Below are 18,409 nucleotides of genomic sequence, written 5' to 3' on the forward strand. Positions count from 1 at the left end.
ATTTGGGCAAGTCTGGAGAATCATGACTGTTAATGAAGAGGGAGGGATTATCGTTAATTAGCCGAAATCTGTAGAATACAAATAGACCAAAGGACATCATCTCAACAGTGTGACTAGCTGTTGAACAATGGCAGGAAGTTGGTGTGCTGTTCAATATCTTGCACTTTGTGTGTGGTTTTGTGCTTTCGGTCATGCTGTTCCACAGTGGAGTAATCTGCCCCAGAATCCTCAAGCTCTGATGTTACAGCAATCTAACCAGTGGGTTCAACAACAATCTAGTCAAAGGGTTCCTCAGCAGGTTCAACAGCAAACTAGTCAACAGGTTCCTCAGAAGTTTCAGCCCAAGCAGCCAGTGGTGCAGACAGAGCCCCTTGACAAATGTGCTGTAGCTGATCTTGAACAGATCCAGTGTGGTCCACCTGGTATCAGTGGTGCTGAGTGTGACGCTATCAACTGTTGCTTTAATGGACAGCAGTGTTTCTATGGGAAGGCAGGTAAGACTGACTCAATGTAACTGTGTTCCTGTTAAATTGCTCACCCATAACCTTCTCTTGTACCTTGTTCCAGTGACTGTCCAGTGTATAAGAGCTGGTCAGTTTGTGGTAGTGGTGGCTAGAGATGTTACGCTACCTCGCTTGAGCCTGGATTCAGTCCATCTCCTGGGTGGAAATGACCCACCTTGCAGTCCTGTGGGATCCACACCTTCCTTTGCTATATACCAGTTCCCTGTCACTGCATGTGGCACAAGCATGATGGTGAGTAGCTGCTTGTGGTTCTGTTCTGCATGGCTTAGACTAGACTGGATGCCAACTGTTACTATTTGCAGGAGGACAGTGGATATGTGGTGTATGAAAACCGAATGACTTCTTCGTATGAAGTGGGTGTTGGACCACTTGGTTCCATCACAAGGGACAGCCATTTTGAGTAGGTTTTAAAAAAATATATATATATATTTTTAAGCATGAATGTTAATCCTTGGCAAATGCTACAAGCTCACTGTTTGTCTAGGCTTCTCTTCCAGTGTAGGTACTCTGCTACTTCTGTGGAAGCTCTGGTTGTGGAGGTCAATGCAGTTCCTGCACCTCCACCAGTAGCAGCTCCTGGACCCCTCAGGGTGGAGCTTAGACTGGCAAATGGTCAATGTGTCACCAAAGGCTGTGCAGAAGGCAAGTGTCCCAAGTATGCCTAAGTATTTTCTAAAACTCCAGGTTGCAGATGTTTCTAGTTAAACGCCAGTATTCTTCCCCAGGGGATGAAGCGTACACGTCCTACTATGGTGACTCTGATTATCCAGTCACAAAAGTCCTGCGGGAGCCTGTGTTTGTTGAGGTGCACATTATGGAGAGAACTGACCCCAACATTGTCCTAATGCTGGGACGTTGCTGGGCGACATCAACCCCCAGTCCACTCAGTCTACCCCAGTGGGACCTTCTGGTTGATGGGTGAGTAAGGCCAGTCTTTATCAATCTAGTGCTGTAAGGCACTTCTGACTGCCTCGCTACATTTCAGATGCCCTTACCGGGATGACCGTTATCTGACCACATTGGTTCCGGTGGCTGGATCTTCTGGTCTTCAGTTCCCAACCCACTACAAGCGTTTTGTTGTGAAGATGTTCACATTTGTGGATCCAGCATCACTGGCTCCTCTACAGGAAACCGTATGCTCTGCAGCTTTCCCTGAATCCTTTAGTTTTTATAGTGACTTCTGTGGCTTAACCGTTTCCCCCTCTGTTAGATCTTCATCCACTGTAGTACAGCGGTGTGCCATCCCTCTTCTGGCTCATGTGAGCAAAGCTGCACCAGGAAAAGTGAGTGCTTGTTGTAACCTGACTTCAGGAACTGAGGTTTTTTCTTTTTAAATGCCTTATGATTCTATCTTTTTTTTTTTTTTTTTTTTCTTGCAGGAAGAGATGCTAATGTCAAGACCATCTCTAGTGGGCAAACTGTGGTGTCTAGTGGAGAAGTTAAACTGGTCATGTGACTTCAGTAGTTTTAATAAACTTCTTAATGCAACTTTTTTTTTTTCAACTGAGTTGGTTCTTTCATGACCATTTGATTATTGTGCCACTACTAAACTAGTGCCCTTTTTTGCTTCAAGGTTGTGCTTGACATAAATTAAATTTCTATTGCAAAGTAGAATTGGTAAAAATTTGCTTTAACTGCTTGTTAGTCCCTAAATTTATCCCACCTGGATTGCTGAGGCCTTGTTCACACCTGGTACTAAAGCATTTAGCAGTCCAATCACAGGTGGACTACACAATAGATGTAAATGGGGGCTGTTTTGAGAATTTGTGCCTTTTTTTTATTAACCTTCACTCATGGAAGGGGTTCTTTTATAAACCCTTTCCAGAATGACATTATCCAGTACTAACCCTGTCATGAGGGCAAGTGGACAAATTAATGGTTTCAATTCCTTTTTGTATGCCCTTTCCTCACGATCTTCCCTCCTTGTTATTGACTTGGCTGTATGTTAAAATCACCATGGCAAATTTTGAACTTTTGCAGTACAATCGACTTGGCTGTAAGTTATTTCAACTTAAATTATGTTAAACTGACTTTAAAAAATGAGTTACATCTTTTATAACTAATAAAAAGAAGTTTAACATTTAACTTATTTTGATAAGTTAAAACAATGTAAAAATAAATGTTGTCATAACTTTTTGAACATATACTTTTTTTTTTTACAGTGTAGGAGGAGTTTGTTGAAGTACAGTGTCTGGAAATGACCAACTGAAAGTTGCAGAGAATTTAAAGGGGGGGTGAAATGCTGTTTCATGCACACTGAGCTTTTTACACCTTTAAAGACTTGGATTCCCATCCTAAACATAGACAAAGTTTCAAAAACTAATGTTGGACGTTTGATGGAGTATTTCTGTGTTAAAAATACTCCTTCCGGTTTCGGCAAGGTTTTTTTTTCGAGTATGGGTCTACTTGACGTTAAATAGAGCGGAAGGTCCTTGTATGGGCCGTACGGGCTCTTCTCCCGGAAGGGTGCGCGCGTGACTAGAGGGAGAGAGCGGAAATGCACGCTGTAAACAGTCTCTCAGGTGCAGATCCAGTCGTCCGTGAACACTTATGTCGCGCCGCGCTCCACTTTATTCCTATGGGTGACGGCGAGTGACTTCAACGCTTCAGCACAGCATTCCGGGAAAGCAGCGCTGCATTTGAACCGATTTGAACGCAGAAATGATGGGAAGCTTCAAGGCATTGCTTCAGTCGCGTCGCAAAGTGGATTTCCACGGTCACTGCTGTCACAGGACTTCACCAAATCATACCAAAGAAGTGTTTTTGACAGAGCGGTCCTGCTTTGGAAGATGCTGGTGAGTAAATCAACTTCAAATGTCTCTGCTATTGGCTACCGTCGCATGAGTAAACATCAGTAAACGATACGATCGCGTGCTTCGTCATTCAAATGCGCTAACGATTACTCCATTGTTGTTCTGTATAACGTTACACTATTCTGACTCTGACGTGCAAAACCGTTTTGCTTGCTACCTCTAAGGTCTAGTCACATACAATAGTCCATAAACCGAATCATGTCCTCATAAACTGCACGTAAAGACACACAAAGGCCCCTAAATACAGTACATACCACAGAGACGGACATCCTGATGTTGCCGTTTCTCCTGTTCAATTTATTTCAGCCTCAGATTTGATTGTGGATCATTATCTGTATTAGCTGAGATAGATGGGTTTCTCCACGCTTGAGGACGTCACCGCTTTGCGCTCCGCCCACACGATACGCCTCCAGGCGCTCGGTTTTTTCCGGAAAGACTCGGTACAGCCCATATTTCTTTTATAAATATGATAAAACTAAAGACTTTTCGGAGATATGAAGGATGCAATACTACTCTATAGGTACTCAAGATTGACATGAGATTGACTGAAACTGAGTGTTTCACCCCCCCTTTAAGATATCTCTACCTGTTCGGTTTTGTGTGTAGGCATTGGGCTGTTGCATGTTCTGAATCTCATACTTGTATTTGAAATGTAGTGAGTGACACTTAATTTTTGTAGGTAGCCCTATCAAGCCATTTTGACACCCAATTCTGAAACCCATATCAGATGCGCATTCTTGCCACTTCTGATGCGTAGGCAAATTTTTCATGAGTTTTTTTTAGTGTGTTTAGGCCCTGTAATGTAATTAGTTTAGGGGAAGAATAAGAGAAAAGTGATTAAAATGGTGAAAAATAAATGACACTAAGGTATACATTTTCCCACATATAAACATGTTAAACAACATTTAAACATATAACAATGGCTTAATGTTGAAGGCTATTTTGCACATCAACTACTACTTTGTGCATTATTTGCATGTGCACGTGTGGAAGAGACATTTGGGGTTGAGATTGAGTTATTTATAGTGTGTGTGCTGTTTGCTGAAGCAGAGACATTACATCAGTGTCGGGTCAAAGAAAATTCCTGGACAAATGCCAGAAAACCACCTTGGTCACCACGGCAACAGCTGATCCCTCCGGTCTGATCCAACAAGACCTTCGTGTTTCGGAAAGCAGCAAAGGGCAAATGAAGGGTGTGGACAAGACTTCCTACAGCATTACTAACATATAAATGAAGGTAATCTGGAAAAGAACAGCATTTATTGGAACGATGATGAACTGGCGACAGGGTCATGGCTCATTGATGCACGTGGGGAGTGAAGGCTGGCCTGGGTGGTCCGATCAAACAGATGAACTACTGTAGCTCAAAGTGTTCAATAAGTTAATGCTGGTTCTGATAGAAAGGTGTCAGAATACACAGTGCATCGCAGTTAGTTGGGTATGGGGCTGCATAGCCGCAGACCAGGTCAGGGTTACCCTGCTGAGCATCAGAACTGGACCATTGCGTAATGGAAGATCATGTGAATTTCTTTTACATCATGTGAATGGCCAGGTGTGTGCATCGCTTACCAGGGAAACACATGGCACCAGGACTGTGGAAAGAAGGCAAGCCAAGGAGTGTGATGCTTTGGGCAAAATCATACAGTCATTACTGGAGAGGGTTCAAATATGCAAAAGATGCTGGAAAACTGAAGATTTTTCAGGACCAGGAGGATTTTTCTGAAGAACGTTGGTCAGTTTAACTGCTCAGGACAAGCAAGAGACTCAAGAACCATCACAAAACAAAAAAACAGCTGTGGATCATTAAAAAATTCTGCAAATGTTTTTGGTCTTGTGGACTATATATGTAAACATATGTAAAATATCTTATTCAGGACAGTACTAATAAAAAAAATAACATGCATTTTGTATGATCTCTCTTATTATGTTAAAATCATTAACATTTTGTGAAGTCTGCAAGGGGTATGTAAACTTTTGAACAAAACTGTATTATTATTTTTTTCCTACTATGGAAGTCAATGGGTCAAATGTTTGGTTACACATATTCTTCAATTGTCTTTTGAATAAATGATGACAGAATGCCATCTATTTTTTGGGTGAACTATCTGTTTAATTTTACATCTAGAAAAATGTAATATTTCACCCTGTAATGAATAATTGGGCAAGACAAATACTGTGGTAAATTTTTAACATGTGTCTACATGTATAGTGATTTCTGCTCATCTGACATACTTCAGCATGTTGAAACACACTGATGTTCAGAGTTTTGCCCTGCTCAAGATAGGCCTTTATTCTTCAAACATCTTAAGCTTCTCATGGGTTTAACCAGCTTAATGGCTTATGTCTAGCAAATTATATTTATGTCCTCATTATGTTGTAACCTTTATATAATGACTATACGATTCAGCAAAGAACTCTCTTTATTTTGTCCTGTTGTGATTGATTTGCAATTTAATTTATGGACACTTAATATTATCCAGCTCATTATACGAATGCTTAAACAAATAGATGTGAAATACTGCACTGAATGCATTGAATGTGCATAGTGTGTACTTCAAATCTTATAAGTCAACTTTTTTAATTTCTTGCAGATAATAATATAATATTAATAAAATAAAGATAATGATCAATAAGTTATGACAACATGCTTTTACATTGCTGTAACTCATCAAAATAAGTTATCCAATTTTGTATAAGTTATACAAGATTCAACGCATTTTAAGTCATGCAGTTTAATGTAATTTAAGTGGAAATGACTTAAACATCCAAGTTGATTGTACTTAACAACTTTATTATTATTTTTTTTTAAATGTACATTTTGTAACAGTCAAATTAAAAGTTTTATTAAAGCCTTGTTTTAATAATATTTTGTCACGCTTTAAAAATAGATACTTCTGATGATTATAATTTTAACGTTTTATTTTGAAATTCCATTTAAACTTTTAAATCCAGTAAATTGCAACACTGTAAAAAAAAAAAAAAAAAAAGTTGATAAAAGTTTAAGGCAACCAGCTGCAGAACATTTTTTAGTTTTCTCAAATTAGGGTCAATAGTTGTACAAACTTTGTTTGAGTTATCTCAACTTTTTTCATGTTAAATAGTTAAATAAACTTTAAAAGCTAAATTTTTCATACAAAACATAAGTTGGATTTTTTTTTACAGTGAACTTCATTACAAATATACATTATACAAATATATAAATACAAGTTTTAATAGAAATTGCATTAAAGGTAAATTCCGAATAAGTGGGGAACAAATTCTGCACATTTTCATTGGTCAAAAATGGTCCCAAATAAGTGAAATATACTCTTTTTTTTAATACTTTTTTCAACTAAGATGACTTGGGAAAAATTATTCTGAATTTCATCTTTATTTCACTTTATCATAAATGCTTGTCAGTACATTAGCAGTCCACTTTAAACATTTCAAAAACATTAGAAGTAATTATTTTTTTTAAATGCATCCTTAAGTTTAACTAAATGCATTGTGCATATTTAATCTAGAATACATTTTCATCTAATTGTAAATAGCATGTGATTATAAGTGTCTGAAAACATTGCATTATCTATTTTTCCAAATTTAGCTTAGACCTTGAGTCAGAGATGTACAGTTGTGAAGCACAGTGAGCGTTGCCAGAGGTCATTGTACAAACGTTGTATACTGCGCTTGACCAATCAGAATATGATATAAATGTTCAGTTGGGTTGGCAGGAGATGCAGTGAGATCATGTGACCTGAATGAAAAGGCCGAGCACTGATGAATCCATGCTAACAGCTGCTGATGGGCTTCTTTTCTGATGCAGTTGTGTTTTTCTAATCTCTAGCATTGTCCTCATGGCTCGCCCTCTCCTGGGCTCAGTTATCATCTGACCTTTGACTTTGGTGATCATTATGCAAGCTTAGCTCTGGCTCCCATCTGCTGCTGTGCTGCCTGGAGTCTCTCACACTCACAGACAGACAGTGTTTCGCACGGTGTTTATCTGCAGCTCCTCCCTGCCTTAACAGAATTAGCTATACCTCAAATTGTTCATTTCATGCAAATCAAGTGAATTGATTTTTATTATCTTTTCATTATCTTGAGACCAGGGGTGCTGGTGGCTGTATTTTGAAACCCTGAAGTTGGGTCCTGTTGTAGCCTGTAAAAAAATGTCTGTTTTCTTTAGCTGTGGTTAGTTTTTCACCTCACAACGTTGTCCAAATTGAAACGGCAATATTATACACAAAAGTAATATTGAACACACAAAAAAAACGTAGGCTACTAGCATAAATTCAGGCCAGAAATGAGAATATAATTAAGATAGACGATTTTAACTAATGGGTTGTGGTAAAGGCAGATGTAGCCTATTTGCATATTTGTACACATGTAGACATCTGTAAAATGTAGTCAATTACTGTGTGTGTGGGGGGGGGGGGGGGGGGGGGCTACCTGGTATTTCCTCCCTATATATTATTTATTAAAGTTTGACCTTATGGGACATTTTTGGCCCTCAATAGGAAAACAGCTTATAAACCAGACTAGCCTAAATAAGTGTTTTGAAAATGTAAAATAAAACGCTGAACGTTTTCTGTGATGGGTAGGTTTAGGGTTATGGGATAGAATATACAGTTTATAAAAATCATTATGTCTATAAGAAGTCCCCATAAAACATGGAAACGTGTGTGCTCGTGCGTGCGGTGAGAGGAGAGATGATCTATTCGTATGTGTCTTTAAACGATTATATGGGTTTTGAAATGTCCTTCCTAGTGACCTTGTAATAACATGACTCCGGCTTAAAATGACTTTAAAACTGTCCATATGTACCACACGGCATGATTACAAATTTGTACAGATTTTTTCACAACTCATGAAGATCTAGGTAAATTAGAGCGCCCTCACGTCACATGTTGCTATGGTGACACGTAACGCGCCGCTGAGGCACCTGGCGCTTGATCGGTGAGTGGGTTGTGGAAGCGTTTGTTTATCTAATTAAACATTCAAATAACAAAACAAAAAAGTATTGAAAGAATATGTTTCATATGTGTATACAGGTTAAAGCTCAAGTTTCTGGTCCAGAGTTCGCCAACTAACTACTGGAAGCTGTTGTGTTACAGTGAGCAGTGATGCGCTTCATCATGGGCACGCGCACGGACCGCCTCGCGCAGCCCAAACCAAACATGCTCCGATTCCCAGACAGGTGCGACACTCTGCGGTACACGAGCACATTGCTTTATATAGTTGGCAATGTCCTATATATATCCGTGGCTGAATCCGAAATCGCTCTCTAAACCCTCTTTTACTATTACCAACGGTAGTCCACTAATATAGTTCACTTGAAGGCGTGGGTGAAAACGAGTGTGTGAAGCCGGACAGTCGTGTGTACACTTTACTCTATTATTGTGGTATTATTAAGGGTAAAGTTAGGGACAGGTGTGGTGGTGTGGGTCAGTTTAAGGGTAGAGTTAGGGACAGGTGTGGTGGTGTGGGTCAGTTTAAGGGTAAAGTAAGGGACAGGTGTGGTGGTGTGGGTCAGTTTAAGGGTAAAGTTAGGGACAGGTGTGGTGGTGTGGGTCAGTTTAAGGGTAAAGTTAGGGACAGGTGTGGTGGTGTGGGTCAGTTTAAGGGTAAAGTTAGGGACAGGTGTGGTGGTGTGGGTCAGTTTAAGGGTAAAGTTAGGGACAGGTGTGGTGGTGTGGGTCAGTTTAAGGGTAGAGTTAGGGTCAGGTGGGGTGGTGTGGGTCAGTTTAAGGGTAAAGTTAGGGACAGGTGTGGTGGTGTGGGTCAGTTTAAGGGTAAAGTTAGGGACAGGTGTGGTGGTGTGGGTCAGTTTAAGGGTAAAGTTAGGGACAGGTGTGGTGGTGTGGGTCAGTTTAAGGGTAAAGTTAGGTAGGGTCAGGTGTGGTGGTGTGGGTCAGTTTAAGGGTAGAGTTAGGGACAGGTGTGGTAGTGTGGGTCAGTTTAAGGGTAAAGTTAGAGACAGGTGTGGTGGTGTGGGTCAGTTTAAGGGTAAAGTTAGGGTCAGGTGTGGTGGTGTGGGTCAGTTTAAGGGTAAAGTTAGGGTCAGGTGTGGTGGTGTGGGTCAGTTTAAGGGTAAAGTTAGGGTCAGGTGTGGTGGTGTGGGTCAGTTTAAGGGTAGGGTTAGGGACAGGTGTGGTGGTGTGGGTCAGTTTAAGGGTAGAGTTAGGGACAGGTGGGGTGGTGTGGGTCAGTTTAAGGGTAAAGTTAGGGACAGGTGTGGTGGTGTGGGTCAGTTTAAGGGTAGAGTTAGGGTCAGGTGTGGTGGTGTGGGTCAGTTTAAGGGTAAAGTTAGGGTCAGGTGTGGTGGTGTGGGTCAGTTTAAGGGTAAAGTTAGGGACAGGTGTGGTGGTGTGGGTCAATTTAAGGGTAGAGTTAGGGTCAGGTGTGGTGGTGTGGGTCAGTTTAAGGGTAGAGTTAGGGACAGGTGTGGTGGTGTGGGTCAGTTTAAAGGTAAAGTTAGGGACAAGTTTGGTGTTGTGGGTGAGTTTAAGGGTAAAGTTAGGGACAGGTGTGGTGGTGTGGGTCAGTTTAAGGGTAGAGTTAGGGTCAGGTGTGGTGGTGTGGGTCAGTTTAAGGGTAAAGTTAGGGACAGGTGTGGTGGTGTGGGTCAGTTTAAGGGTAGAGTTAGGGACAGGTGTGGTGGTGTGGGTCAGTTTAAGGGTAAAGTTAGGGTCAGGTGTGGTAGTGTGGGTCAGTTTAAGGGTAAAGTTAGGGTCAGGTGTGGTGGTGTGGGTCAGTTTAAAGATAGAGTTAGGGTCAGGTGTGGTGGTGTGGGTCAGTTTAAGGGGTGAGTTAGGGACAGGTGTGGTGGTGTGGGTCAGTTTAAGGGGTGAGTTAGGGTCAGGTGTGGTGGTGTGGGTCAGTTTAAGGGTAGAGTTAGGGACAGGTGTGGTGGTGTGGGTCAGTTTAAGGGTAAAGTTAGGGACAGGTGTGGTGGTGTGGGTCAGTTTAAGGGTAGAGTTAGGGACAGGTGTGGTGGTGTGGGTCAGTTTAAGGGTAGAGTTAGGGTCAGGTGTGGTGGTGTGGGTCAGTTTAAAGGTAGAGTTAGGGACAGGTGTTGTGGTGTGGGTCAGTTTAAGGGTAGAGTTAGGGACAGGTGTGGTGGTGTGGGTCAGTTTAAGGGTAAAGTTAGGGACAGGTGTGGTGGTGTGGGTCAGTTTAAGGGTAGAGTTAGGGACAGGTGTGGTGGTGTGGGTCAGTTTAAGGGTAGAGTTAGGGTCAGGTGTGGTGGTGTGGGTCAGTTTAAGGGTAGAGTTAGGGGCAGGTGTGGTGATATGGGTCAGTTTAAGGGTAGAGTTAGGGACAGGTGTGGTGGTGTGGGTCAGTTTAAGGGTAGAGTTAGGGTCAGGTGTGGTGGTACGGGTGAGTTTACGGGTAGGGTTAGTTAGGGACAGGTGTAAGGGAAGTGTCAATAGTTAAAAATTAGCATAAATTAATTATAGATGTTGAGTACATAATAGTTAAGGCCACCTAATATAAAGTGGGTCCATTTATATATTGATAAATAATGAGTAATAATTCAGAAAATGGAAAAGAAAAGCTTACTCTGCTTTGAAAGGCCACTTGGAAATATGATATAAGATATAAAAGAACTTGTGGCAACATCCTCTACAGAATTTCTACTGAGTTTCTGTGTGTCCCAGGAGGATAAAGACTGTCATTCTCTCACATGGTCAAAACCACTCTGCTTGACCTAGTTTTTTAAATGAGCTGGTGTGTTTGCCCACAAGGGGGCTCTACAGCAGCAGATAACTTGGGCTTCTTTTTGTCAATTATTCATGCTTTCACATTAACTTGTCTCTGCCACATTCCCATCCATGTCTGAGGTAGTAACATTGCTGTGACATTGACCCCAACAACAGTTTTGGAAATGTGAAAAAAAAAAAAAAAAGGCTCCAAAAGAAGATTTTCACAGTGATGCCAAGAACCATTTTTGTTCTCCAAAGAACCTTCAAACAATAAAAAATAAATCTTAGTGTGAAGAACATTTCATAATCTAAAGAACCTTTTGTACATTGAAAAGGTTCCATATGGATGTTAAAAGTTCTTCATGGAACCATCACTGCAAAAAATGCATTGATTTTTAAGAGTGTATGAAGAAATACAGCAGCTTAATGTATTCAAACCACCCATTATTTATTATTTTGTCTTCTTCTGATACTACTATAGGCGCTCAGTATACTGGCTTGATGAACTACCAACCAGGTCAAAGAACATCTCCACAACAACCTTTGGTATGAGAATCACTTCATTTACAGAACGCTGTGATACATTATGAAAATGTTGCTTCCATCCAAGTAACGTCAGAGTGGTAAAAAAAAATCGAAATTAAACGCGAGGTTGCATATCTGGCACCTTTTTTGCTTTACTTAAACATTATAGTCACTTTTTTTACAATGTGAAAGTTTACAACGTGTGCACTGTGTATATCAATAGTATTTTAGGAAAGGTGTTCATTTAAAAAGTAAATTGAAATTGTCTCCACAGAACTGAGTCCTCGTTTGGAGCAGCTCGCACACAGCAAACAATCAAGCCATTTCTTTGAGGAGAGCAGGTGACTAAACTAATGCTTTTTCCATTCAAACTACTTAATATCAAGCAGTTCTTGAAGAAATAATGTTGCAAAAAAGGTATGTGAACCGTTTGCAGAATCTGTGAAATATGAATTTGTTTAACTAAATAAGAGAGATCTTGCAAAATTGATGCAATTTTTTTATTTTGTGCTGTCTTGAATAAGTTATTGTACATCATTTTTTCAATATATAGTCCAGAAGATTTAAAAAAAAAAAGATAAATATATTAAAATGATACTTTTCAAAAGTTCATGAACCATTGTCGTTCGCTGGATGATCCATGGCTGTTTCTTTTGTTTTTTTCGATGGTTGTTCTTGAGTCTCTTGCTTGTTCTGATCTGTTAAACTGCCCAACATTCTTCAGAAAAATCCTCCAGGTCACAAAAATTGTTAAATTTTCCAGCATCTTTTGCATATTCGAACCCTTTCCAGCAGTGACTGATTTTGAGTTTCATTTTGCATGATTTTGTATGATCCCTCTTAGTTTGTTAAACGTGCAGTATGCAACTTTTGGCCACTAGGGGTCACTCATTCAAAATAATAACAACTGACGTACTTTGGTGACGTCGGGAAAGTGCGTGGGCTCATGGGAGTTGTTGTCATTATTGCCACTGTCAACCAGCGAATCTGGCATCTCCAGCAGAAAACATGTTCACTGACAAGGTAATTGATTGTTATATTACATCTCTATTATTGTTAAGTTTAGTTACGGCTTTTCACTTTATGTAATGTCAATCTAATGAAATAGCAGCAAGCTACCGTTACTTAACAAACTTATCAGTAACGTTAGATAATGTGTGAGACAGAATGTTGAGCGGGCGGTCGCTGTGCCAACATACCTATAAGTTGGTAGGCTATGTTGACATATTAACCGCGCATCATAATTTGAGTTACTCAAATTATAGATATATTGACATGGCATCCGCGATTGTCGAACATTCTGTATATCAACTGTTCAATACGGAAATACATTTCAATTTAGTTTATCATTACCAACATAAAACAGTAAATGAGAGAACCAGCACCTGCAATACGTTGTTCATTGGAACACGCGCTGTGTCGCTCCCCACGTTCATCAATCATTCTAATAAACATTTATTTTGGAACTCGGAGATATATGAATAAGTAGATCATTATTAAATCAATATTATATGTAGCTAGTATTAACATATGATAAAAGTGACGGTCACCTTATATTAATTGACAAAGATAGTGGCATATTACCTTATGAAGCTAACGTTACTTTCTCCAGCTACATATAAAACCAATAATAGCTCGTCCATCTGCGTTTTACACATGACATCATCGTGTCACCAAATATACGGATAGAAATACTTTTGAATCAGTTTTTAAAAAAATAGCTCTTTCAGTCTCCAAAAACAGAGAATCCGCCTGTTTGAAAAGCCGATACAAAATGTATAACATTACGTATTCAGCTAAACGCGTCTCAATGTGGTCAAGATCGCTATGCAATATGCAAACATACAGCATGTTATGATTATATGATTATTATGTTAGCTGAATGGTTACTTAAATGACCTGTTTATTAAAACACAAGCGAGATCAGCATCTCTCTGCAGTCCGAGCTTGTCACGAAGATTTCGCCATCTTTCAAAGGCTTCTCCAAGGTTTACACGTCTCTTGCTTCTTCTACTGTCCCAAAATCTTCTCGGGTCATTTTTTTCACCCTTACGTTTGCGCTTTGTTGAGCTGACAAAACGTACAGGCAAAGAGTAGTCATGATCCATTATCATACAGACTTTTTTATACGGGGGTTCCCCTTATACTGTCTGTCAGTGTTCCTCTTTGAGTTTGGCGGTTCCGCCCATAGATATCTATGGTTCCGCCGAGTTCCGCAGGAAGCAAGACGCAAACGTGGATATGACGTGAAAGACTGGCGACATAACGGAAATAAAGACACGGTCCGTGTCTTCGAATTAAAATATTAATTTCTCTGGATTTAGAAGTTAATTAGAACTGTCGGGATAATGTAAACACACAACTTTAAAAAATATATAACATAGATATAGTGATCTTTTATATTTTTAATGCTGAAACATTACATATTGTGCCTTTAAAATGATTCATATTTTCAGATTCTTCAAGGAATTCACATACTTTTTCTTGCAACTGTTTTAATATAATTTCCATTCAACTTTTCTTTTTCTTTTTTTTTAATAAATGCATATGACATTTTTATAGCCACCTAAACCGTTTCACGTACACACTACTCACCCAAGCCTTCATTAATGCATATATGCAGCAGATGATGAGAATTAAGCTAATAGTCATCCATTTGATCTCTGTTCATTCATTTCACTTCCACAACAACCCATGATGCTTATCTCATAATTTCAGTTTCCGTTTAGACTTTAATCACGCAGGCCGTCACCAGCAGTACAAATACTGACGTCTTCATGCTATAACGGCTCTCCCGCTCACTGTCCTCATGGTTCCATTCAAACACTAATCTCAGTCTCAAAGCTCTCAACTGATGATTGCATCTGTAATTAGTTAATAAGCAAACATGAATCCAGCTCTCACAGGTGTCCTCTAGTTGATTTGAAGAAAAGAAGGAAGCTAGAAGATCATGATCACGATTCATGGCAGAAAAATAAAATGTGTAAAATAAAAACAGAAAACATTGTTGCAGCAACGAATCCCATTCAAAGGAAATGGAAGGAAAAGTTGAGTGCATTGCTTTGCATTTTACACAGTGTGGTCTAATCTTATTTTGCACATTTGGGAATGTAGTAGGTCATCCAGCTGAATTTTTATTTTATTTTTGCATACAGATAATTTGCATATGCACAGTATGCTGTAGAAATAGTATTATGGCAGCATGCTATTCTTAACATAGCTCATATGTCTGTCCTTACAGAAGGTCACCGGAGTGGACGGTTAGTGCAGCAGCACTAAAAGCATGTCCTTCTCAAAGAGTGTGTTCACTGGCTCTGCCTCGTGTGCCTGTTGATGGATGGCAGCCTGATCGCCCCCTTCTGGCCCCTGTGAGTAAATACACTACATCTAACAATATTTGAGTCAGTTCTGAATCAGTTCTGCACTCCTTTTAAAGGAACTGTATGTAAGAAATGTATTTCAGTTATCATAAAATGGCCCTGATATATCACTAGACGTTACACTCTAAAAAATGCTGGGTTAAAAACAACCCAAGTTGGGTTGAAAATGCACTAACCCAACAATTGAGTTGTTTTAACCCAATGGTTGAGTTGTTCTTACCCAGCAATTGGGTTGTCTTAAGCAACATTTAACCCAACCACTGGGTTAAAACAACTCAACCATTGGGTTAAAACAACTCAATTGTTGGGTTAGTGCATTTTCAACCCAACTTGGGTTGTTTTTAACCCAGCATTTTTTAGAGTGTTAGAAATCATGTTAATTTTAAATACTTATATCACTGACAACAGTAGTCTGGCCAGGATATTGTCATTTAAAAGTTGTTGTTGCAGCCCTCATCTGATGTTGACATGTTGTGTTTTGGCCTGAAGCTCCGCCCTCCACCTATCGACCAATCACAAAGTCAGTAGTGTTTCTGCATCCGGGTTGCCAGATCTGCTCTAGTTACCACAGCTGCAGATCTACAAACGATCCTGCTGATCCTGCAGCCAATCTGGCAACCTCGAGTCAGGGGGAGGGGGATATGGGATACACCGCTCTACAGTCATTTGAAAGTGATTGCAGTTCCAGTTTTGGCCACAATCTTACATACACTTCCTTTAAACAAAATATTATAGACAGAAGGACGGATGGAAGGATGGACAGACAGACAGATTGATTGATTTAACATAATCTGATGTGCATTTTATGGCGTGTAATATGCACGTAACCCACACCACTAACACTACCTTCTAATACTAAGAGGTTTACAGTGCATATCATATGCTCACAAAAAAAATTGTGTATAAATTGTACAATAAATACAATAATAAATACAATTCGTGCCTTAGATTTTCACTTATGTGAGATCATGTTGGTCTGTCTGTCTCTGTAGAAAGATGTGTGTTGATAAAAAGAAAGAAAGAAAGAAAGAAAGAAAGAAAGAAAGAAAGAAAGAAAGAAAGAAAGAAAGAAAGAAAGAAAGAAAGAAAGAAGTATTTAGAGTCTGGTGGTAAAATATACACAAAGTTTGGTGCATGTTTCAATCATGCAATCGTGAAATGTGTCCTACAATTGTCATGTCTTTAATGTAAAGCATCTAAAGCATATTATTTTAAAATGGTATCAAGAAGTATTAACAGGGTAATTTTCCCCTCAAGAAGTGGTTTATAACCTTTATCGGCATCAATAGCTGCCCCCAAACACTTCCCGTGGTTACGCATGAGTGTTTCTCACCTCTCTGGAGGAAGTTTCACTCCTCTTAGAAGAACTGCTTCAGCTCAGTGTCGTGTGTAGGCCTTTTCCACGCAAAGATTGCGTAAATGAAACCTTGAACATCAAAAAAACTGAAAACCAACCAAAACATTTTTTACCGACATTCAATATTGTCCAACCGCATAATTCAGAGAGGAGCAAAGACTTTTCACAGCACTATATTTCTGTGTTTAATAAAGAACCAGTACATACAAAAGTTTGGGATCAGTTTTTTTGGTATCACTTTGTTAATGTAAACACACATATATATGTATATATATATATATATTTTTTTTTTTTCTTTTTTTTTTTCGAACTCATACTTTACTACTATACCATTAGTATATTTTGAAAGCATGCATGTCTATATAAGCAAATTTTGGTTTACAGCTGTAAGGTCAACTAAAGACTATTATCTTTAGCTTTTATTTTGTCCAACTGTATGTTAGCTATTTTAAAACTGGGACAATCCCTTTAGTGTCTCCCACCCCACCTTCCTGTTTCAGTATGAAATATATTGCCAACACAAGAAAAAATATTACGTTCATCGACTCATTTCCTGGGCTCAGTGTATAGTAAATGTAGCTCGATGGTAAATGGTAAATGTCAAAGAAATCCATGCTATGATAGCTATGATTTGGTATGTACCAGTACTTGTACAGTATGCTGTCTTACTGCAAGTATAAATATTCTCACCTGAAGGGAAATATTTACTTTTAGTGGTCGCCCAAGTCTTCGAGTTCAAGCATGTTCGGTAGAGTGCCATGGTTTAATACATAACACATGGCAGATCTGGTTTCTTGTGCCTTTACAGTTGAGTGTTGCAGTTAAAACTGCCAAGCCAAGTCCAAGAATATGGCATTTAGCACAACCCAAGAAAGCGAAGATGGTGTTGACTCAAGCACCGAGCATTGACTCAAGCAACCACACGTTTGGCATTCCTACACAACCCTCCTCACGAATACTGCAGCTGGCCTGTGAGTCCGTATCACAGTTTGGAGAGCTTTGAATAGTCATTTTCTGTTTATCTGTCTCACCGTTTTCCACTCTCAGCTCCTAAGCAGGTTCATGCACAGCACACTCTCGCCAGGCCGGTCTCTTGGCCGGTTCCAGATCGTGTCCTGAAGGCTGTAGCCAGTGAGAGTCTGAAGACGTTGGCTCGACCCAAGACTCGTCAGGCCCTGTTTGAGGATTACGACCCCTACCGGGTCAGTCCTGCCGCCCGGGCCGCCACGGCCTCCCCCAGACTGCTGGAGCTGTCTTTACCTTTACCACGCAAATGTAAAGGCCAATGAACCATCATCCCTCCATCTTTAGTGAGGCAGGTTTTTTTTTTTTTTTTACACTTCTGGTCAAAAGTTTGGATTAATTAAGTTTTTTTTTTAAAGTTAAAAAGTTAAAATTAAAACGTTTTTTTTAAGTCAAATAAATCAAATAGGGGTGACCCGAAATAGTCGAAGATTCGATGCATTGATATGCGACCACCGATCTCACAGTCGAATCTTTACGGGTGTTATGAAACGAGGATCATTGTGAAACAAGCATTTTGGTAATATGGGGTGCTCAATATTTTAAAGACGTGGCGCGGCGCTGAGCTTCACGTCCGGTGTGCGATTCCCTTCAGGCACAATCGGCTTAAGACAGGCATGTAAACGCACTCAAAGTGTTCTTTTCCTCTCTAGGCAGGTATTTTTTTGGGGTTTATTTATAAAAATATTCTTTTATATATTTGTGTGATGTTCTGTATTTCGATCGCAGCTTTAAAATGTTATGATAAAACGTTTTACGAAAGATTATCCACCACATTACCTTTTATTTAAAACGAAATAAGAAAGCCATTGTCAGTTCGTCTGTCAGTTGGCAGGCAGTTTTGGTCGCTTTATTAAAAGTTGTTTCTGTGTGCAGTGTGTAAAGGAAAATAAAAATAGTTTTACCCTCCTGCTGACTAGTGTCGTGCCCCTCCAAACCCATTCACACACACACAGATGATTCGACTATCAATCGACCATAGAAAGATTCGACAATTCTGATTCGAATGTGAAAATCCTTAGTTGGGGACACCCCTAAAAATGTGTAATATTGTGAAATAGTATTACTATTTAAAATAACTGTTCTATGTGAATATATTTTAAAA

General features: G+C 39.6%; 2 protein-coding genes across 2 annotated transcripts; both read left to right on the forward strand.

The window, feature by feature from the left end:
- The first annotated feature begins 101 nt into the window (after window positions 1–101).
- Window positions 102–2,016, forward strand: LOC137089254 (zona pellucida sperm-binding protein 4-like). The gene is made up of 8 exons (XM_067452788.1): window positions 102–494; window positions 568–755; window positions 827–924; window positions 1,009–1,166; window positions 1,250–1,442; window positions 1,510–1,657; window positions 1,735–1,807; window positions 1,904–2,016. Exons 1-8 carry the CDS (start codon window positions 128–130, stop codon window positions 1,978–1,980), a joined length of 1,302 nt encoding a protein of 433 aa, XP_067308889.1. The 5' UTR covers window positions 102–127; the 3' UTR covers window positions 1,981–2,016.
- A 6,223-nt stretch (window positions 2,017–8,239) lies between these two features.
- On the forward strand, window positions 8,240–17,570 carry spmap2 (sperm microtubule associated protein 2). Its single transcript, XM_067452813.1, has 7 exons — window positions 8,240–8,269; window positions 8,365–8,510; window positions 11,501–11,565; window positions 11,819–11,885; window positions 14,786–14,912; window positions 17,090–17,252; window positions 17,329–17,570. The coding sequence occupies exons 2-7, from the start codon at window positions 8,437–8,439 to the stop codon at window positions 17,568–17,570; spliced, it is 738 nt and encodes a 245-aa protein (XP_067308914.1). The 5' UTR covers window positions 8,240–8,269; window positions 8,365–8,436.
- Window positions 17,571–18,409: the final 839 nt, after the last annotated feature.

This window comes from Pseudorasbora parva, chromosome 9 (assembly GCF_024679245.1).
Source record: "Pseudorasbora parva isolate DD20220531a chromosome 9, ASM2467924v1, whole genome shotgun sequence".
Taxonomy (NCBI): Eukaryota; Metazoa; Chordata; class Actinopteri; order Cypriniformes; family Gobionidae; genus Pseudorasbora; species Pseudorasbora parva.